This window comes from Galeopterus variegatus, unplaced genomic scaffold, assembly GCF_000696425.1.
Source record: "Galeopterus variegatus unplaced genomic scaffold, G_variegatus-3.0.2 Scaffold3631, whole genome shotgun sequence".
In the NCBI taxonomy this organism is placed as follows: domain Eukaryota; kingdom Metazoa; phylum Chordata; class Mammalia; order Dermoptera; family Cynocephalidae; genus Galeopterus; species Galeopterus variegatus.
In genome coordinates this window covers 71,112-77,855 of record NW_007729742.1, presented here as the reverse complement: position 1 = coordinate 77,855, position 6,744 = coordinate 71,112, and the positions used below count along the sequence as shown (strand labels likewise).

Here is a 6,744-nt window from a genome sequence, read left to right as displayed (position 1 = left end):
TTTTTCCTTTTTGTCTTTTTTTACTGACCAGTAATGGGATCGCAACCCTCGGTGTCGTGCCTGTACCGGGGACCGGCAACAGGATCACAACCCTCGGTACCACAACCCTCTGTGCTGCGCCCGCACCGCGCTCAGCCAGTGAGCGGGAACCGGTCTCCACATGGGATCTGAACCCTCAGCGGGAGCGCAGCCACGCTCCCAAGTGGCGCACTCTCCAGTGCACCACTGGGCTGGCCCCACAGCTTTTCTTTAAAAAAGGAGAGCCATTATGACTCTCAAGTAGCCACACTATTACTCTTCCTTCTGTAGTCACAGATAACCTAATTCTAATCAAAGGTTTTCCTTAACGTTTTCATAGTATTGTTCATTTGAATATAGCAATTAATATTTAAATACCAAAATTACTTACCTAGACAGATAGAATGGTTTTTGGCCATAAGATATGTGACATGAACATTCTAGTGTTACAAATTCTCTTTGGAAGTGACTACAAATTTAAATAATATGTTCTCCAATTCATGTTTCTACTTTGAATTTGTGTGTGTGTGTGTGTGTGTGTGTGTGTGTTTATCTTGCATGTTCCCTAGGGCACTGTTCTCATCTGAAAGCAATTTTGCCCCTAGAGGACACTTGGCAATGTCTGGAGACATCACCACTTGGTGGTAGAGGGAGGGTGCTACTGGCATCTATTGAGTAGATAGAGGCCAGGGTTGCTGCTAAACATTCTACGATCCACAGGGCAGGCCCATGACAAAGAATTATGCAGTCTAAAATATCAATAGTGAAAAGATTGAAAAAACCTTCTGTAGGGGAATATGATTTTCCCAGATAATAGTTGAAACTGCATTGTGTAAATCAAGAGATAAAGAAAAACCTTACATTAAAACATGCTTCAGAAACCACTTTATTTTTGCATCTTTCTTTATGAAACTATCCAGCATGCCACAGACTTAATCTGCTGATTATTACATACTGACAAGAAATATACAACCACATTTTGCTTTTCTCAGTGGCAATGTATAATATTGGAGTTACTTGGAGTGGATCCATGACCATTACTTAGACCACTAAGGTGAGATGCAAGAAACAATAATCTGATAAAGTATTGCACACCCCGGAATTCTCTGTTGTTTCCTTCTCTGTATTCTCATAGCATATTTTGCAAAGCTATACAAGGATTCCATCATTTGAATGATGTTCCTGTTTAATTATACAAAACACACACACATACACACACACACCCACACACACACACATTCACACACACACTCACACAGTCCTAACTGGACTTTAAAGTCACAGGGAAGAAAGGAGTATTTTTCATCATTGTATGTTGTGAGTAGAATGTTTGTTTTTTCTCATTTGCTAACTGATAAATCCCTGTGCATCAAGGACATCTTCTCTAATCCACAAGCTGGATTCCCTGTCCAATTCTATTTTTCCTCTATTTCTGTGCTTATCAGGAACCATATTGAAATTTTGTTTACATATCCATAGTCTCCTCAAAAATAGTGACCTTGTTTTATTTACCATTTTATTACTAGCCATTATCACATAAACATCTTAAGTCTATCCCTCTCTCCAAAAAAGATTTAGATATGTATAAGGAAAGAGAATTTAAAAAAAAAAATTGGATGCTTCAAAACTCAATTAATGATGATATGGTGAAAACAATGATCTTATCCGGCACCACATGTATAGAAAAATTTTATTGTTACCTACCTACCCTATTGTTAGCATTTATTTAGTGCTAGAAACCAGTATATCGCTAAATGAAGTGTTAATGTTATAAAAAAACTATCACAAATTTAGATTTTACTTTTTACTTTCATTTGTAAATGACATATGGCATTTTTAATAAAGAATGTGTTTCTTTCATACCAGATAAAGCCACACGTTTTTTTTTGTTTGTTTGTTTGTTTTAGAAAAAACATCTTCAATTGTGTGTGTGTTTCCTTCAGATATCTCCTGTGCATGTGCTTTATATTCTGCAGTATTCTTTATAAGGTGGAGGCCAGACTATAAATATTTATGAAAACTTTTTTTCTCACTTAAACAATATAGATCTACTAATGTCAGCATGTACCATTTAAATTCAGTCATTTTTAGGCTTCATAGGATCCTGTATATTTTTGAAGAGTCATCCACTTGAAAACATCACTATAATAAGTTTTTTACTTTTATGGACAATATTGCAGTGGCCATCCGTTCACACACATCTCTGCATATCTATGTCTATGTATCTACATAATAGCTTTAAACAACGGAGATTGTTCAACAAAAGAAAATGAAATTTTTAGTATTTAGATAAATACTGATATGGCCAAATTACCCCTCAAAAAATTTGAGAATTCACCTTTCTACAGGAAGTTCTGCACATTAACAACTCTGTGAATTATCAAACTTGCATACTTGGTAAGTAAACACTGGCATCTCTTTTTCTTTTGTGCTTTATTAAATTACTGGTGAAATTTGAGATTTTGTATAATTAACGGGTTTCTTATTTCTGTGACTACCTTGCTGATGTAACTTGCACATTCTTACTTGGTTATAGGGTAATTTATTCCTTACTAATTAAAAACTCCTTCTACAATAAAAATTAGTTCTTTGTCTGCCTTATATTTTTACAAATATTTCAGTTTATCTTTTATCTGATTAGATTTAGCATAATTTTTGACATCTATATTTTAAAATGTTTATTTGTTTAAATTGATACCTTATGTCTTCATAATCATTGGAATTATTGAAAGTTTCAGTTTTTATAGTTATATCATGGATTTATTTACTATTTACATTGTTCTTCAAAATATATTTTTGGGCTGTTAAAGGGATTCTTTTTTTGTTTTGTTTTGTTTCCTTTTTTCAAATCATGTCCCTGTCAGACTTTCTAGGGATGAGATTCTAGTACAAATAAATAACTGTTCTCTTACTTCCAGGAATCTTAGGATGAATAGTCCCCTTTACAGTATGTAGCCAACCAAAAAATATATCTGTTAGACAAAAGAAACATTGTAATAACATAAAATATATTCTAATGAATCAAGAATAGATTCTGGAGCATCCCCTGGCATTTTGTTGTTTTAGAATTATTCCACAATAATTCTAATTTTAAATAATTATAATTTTTTAAAAACTATATCAAAAATGAAAACTCAAACAGTGAAGCTACATCTAGCTTAGAAATCTTTTCCTGTTCCAATTCTTACTAACCACGTGATTTTAGTTAAACCACTTAATTCTACATTTTGGTTTTTTGTAAAGCAAGGCTAATCATAGCAGTGACCTCCTGATGATATAAGCATGAAATTAAGTGGCACACAATGCCTGGCACATGTTAAGTGCTCAATAAATATTCCTTGTAGTTGTTTCTGTGATCATTATTACAGTAGACATGGCAACCTGTAGTTCCAGTTACTAGAAACACTGAGTGTTTTGTGACAATCAATTACAGATTTTCTGCAGAACCCAAAGTCCACTTTCAAAATATCCAATCTCCTTTTAACTACTGATCAGAACTTGTATGGATACAATTGATTCTACAGTTGATGGCAAGATTAAGATTCTGAAATCAGCTGGTAGCTACACCTCAGGCAGAAGGAAACATTGCTCCCATAGCACAATCACTTGGCATCACAAGTACATAGTGGAAGAGAAAAGGATTGAGGATTTCATGTACCATCGCGAATCAAGGCACTTAATGGAGAATGACACCACTGTTTCTCATCTGAACCCAGAAATTTCCTCGCTATTCATTTTGATTCAGTATTAGGTTCCATTCTTTAGTTCTTGGGTCCATATTAAAATGCCAAATTTGTCCAAATACTGATTCATAATTCAATTTAGCTGCATGTATTTAAGGGCCAACTAAAGAGCTTAAATAGAAAATTTATTTTCTTAAGACAGGTCTTGAGATTGGCAGGCCAGGGCTGGAACACCAGTTCTGTGATTGCATCGTTTTTCCAGACTCTTTTGTCTTTGGGTTCTTTGTCAGCAAGAGGCTTTCAACTTATCGTTGCAAGTGGCTGCTGCATTTCTACATTGCATCTCTATTACAGGCAGCAAGAAAGGACAAGAGCAACGGGTGAAATATGTGTGCCAGTCGTGTCTCTCTGGGAGGTTCCACCCCACTGACCTCCACATTCATCCTACCAGCTAGAACTAGGTCACAGAGCCACCCCCGGATGAAAGGGAGTGGTGGAAGGTGAATAGTTAACTCTGTACGGTGTCACCTTAAACAAAACTGAGTTCTCTTAGCAACACAGAAGGGAAGGCTGGATACTGGCTACATAACTAAAAGTGTCTACCCAAAGGGAAGAAGCATAATCCTATGCGTTTGTAACAAATGTCATGTTTCTGTGTACATGTGTATAGTCCAGCCAGGCTGGCAGAACACTAACTGCTCTCGATCAGCAGACACCTTGTCTGTCAGGACTATAACACCACCCTCTAACTGTTCCCCTGCCTTGCGTCTCATCCCCTGCCATCTCTTACAATGGACATTGGCAAACTTATTCTATAAAAGGCAACGTAGCAAATATGTTAGGCTTTGTGAGCCATATGGCCATTCTCCCACCTCTCTCCAATTCTGCCATTGCTGTGCCAAAACTACTATTGACAATCTTTGAATGAGTATGGCTGTATTCCAGGAAAACATTATCTATGAAGACAGATAGCAGGCTAGATTCAATTCCTCACCATTGTTTGCTGCTTTACAAAATTATTAGCTTTTTATTTCTAAAATCAGAGTTAATGCAAATATCATCCATTTTTAAGCATGGTGTAAACTGGGTTTCTCCCTCCACTAACTTTCATATCACCTTCCGTACACTCACATTACAATGTGCATTATATGCTATTATGACGATTTTTACGTATTTGTTTTTCTGCAATAATGAGGTCATGCACACACACACACACAAACACACTAATAAAATATAATTTCCAATATTTAGACTATGGCTTGCCATAAAATTTCTCTTTCAATAGAATCTTGCTTGCAACCACAGTAGTACAGAGACTTAAAACTTTCTCTCGTTTTTTTTTTTACTACTTTCAGATATTACATTTTTATTTCCTCAACCATATTCATCTCATTAAGAGAAGTTAAGAATATTAGCTATTCTCCATTCCCTTCTGACTCCCAAGCCCTAGGTGAGTACTTGAAATGTTGCTCCCAAGTCCTCAACCCACAGCCTTTGCTAATTCCTTTATACGTCATGATTCTTACTTAGACTGTGCAATATCCTTTTTTACCTTCCAAAGTACCAACGTACACACACCCGTTTTTGCACACACATATGCACACACACACATGCGTCTATTTCAGGATTCATCACCGGTAATGTGTTTCCTCTCTTTGTCATTTTCCTTGACTATTAGATCTCTGTTTTAATTCACTATAATTACTTTCAATTTCAACTATTTTCTCAAATAGTTTTCTCAGTTAGGTAGGATGATGATATACTTTCTGGATCCTACTCCAAATATTTATTTCACCCTGACAGATGAACCATATTGTGAATGAACAAAAGATTTGGGGTTTTGGCCTTTTCTCTGTAGACTGTAAAGGGGATTCAACTGTCTACCAAATTCCAGAATTTCACATGATAAATATGAAATGAATACATTTTTTCTTAGTAGGTAATTTTTAGAAATCTGGTAATGGGCACGCTGCCAGTATGAATCTGGCCTACACAACTTCGGCATGAAGGGTGATAATCAGCTCGATATCTCATGAATATTCATAACCAATAAAAAGAAAAAGAAAGTTTATAAAATTTTCTCTTTATTCTTAGGCTTTAGGAACTTTCCCAGGATTTACCTATGTTTGATTGTTATTCTATTAACCCCTCCTGGAATTTAGAAAGTCTATTAAACTTGTAAATTCAGTGTAATTTTTACCTCACAGAAAAAAATATTATTGTTCCTACCTAAGTCTTTCACGTAAAAGTTTTATGTGTATATTAAAAGCAAGAATTGCAGGTGTTCTCCAGTTTATGATTTTTTTCCCTGAGATTAAGCCATTATCTAAAATTACATGTTCAGAAATTAATTTTAATAAATACTATAATAACTAGTCCCACTTTAAGCCACAGAAAAATATGAAAATACTTCAGATTTCTACACAAGCACACAAAAATAAAAACGGATCTTCAAAATATGACTTTTGGATATTTTTTTTAAATATTAACTATTCAACTATAAAAATGATTTTCTTACCCATATCTGACATTTCAGGCACAGTGACAATGTACGGTCCATCAGTGAATTTTGGAGCATTGTCATTGATGTCTTGTACTTTGATGATGAACTCAGATTCAGGTTCAAGAGGTTTGTTTGTCCGTCTGTCAATAGCCTGGGCATGAAGCACATAATGAGTCTTCTGCTCTCTGTCTAGGCTTTTCGTTGAGTGGATGTCGCCCGTTGTATCATCAATAATAAATATAGTCCCGGCACCTTCTCCAGTAAGGATGTACTTGACAGACCCATCACCTTTGTCAGAATTGGAGTGCAGCTGTAAAATACACATGGAATAATTTTGCATTCAATTGTATTCCAACTTCACATCATGTTCTCTAAAAATTCCCTGTATATAACTTAATACTTAGTTTAAATATGACTTTTCTTTTTCCACAGTATCCTGCGTGTTACTATAATCATTTATTTTTCTCCAGTTTTTCTCCACATGGTATTAATATGGATATTTTTATCATGATTTGTCTTAGATTCAATTATTGATTTAAG

General features: G+C 35.2%; 1 protein-coding gene across 1 annotated transcript in view; it reads right to left on the bottom strand.

The window, feature by feature from the left end:
* The window catches only part of LOC103601214 (cadherin-18-like), a gene marked incomplete at both ends in the record, with an annotated part of 191,273 nt that extends 184,759 nt beyond the window's left edge, over positions 1-6,514 (bottom strand). The window contains one exon of the mRNA XM_008585597.1: positions 6,220-6,514. Within this exon, the coding sequence (XP_008583819.1) occupies positions 6,220-6,514 (295 nt within the window). The remainder of the gene's footprint in view (positions 1-6,219) is intronic.
* Positions 6,515-6,744: the final 230 nt, after the last annotated feature.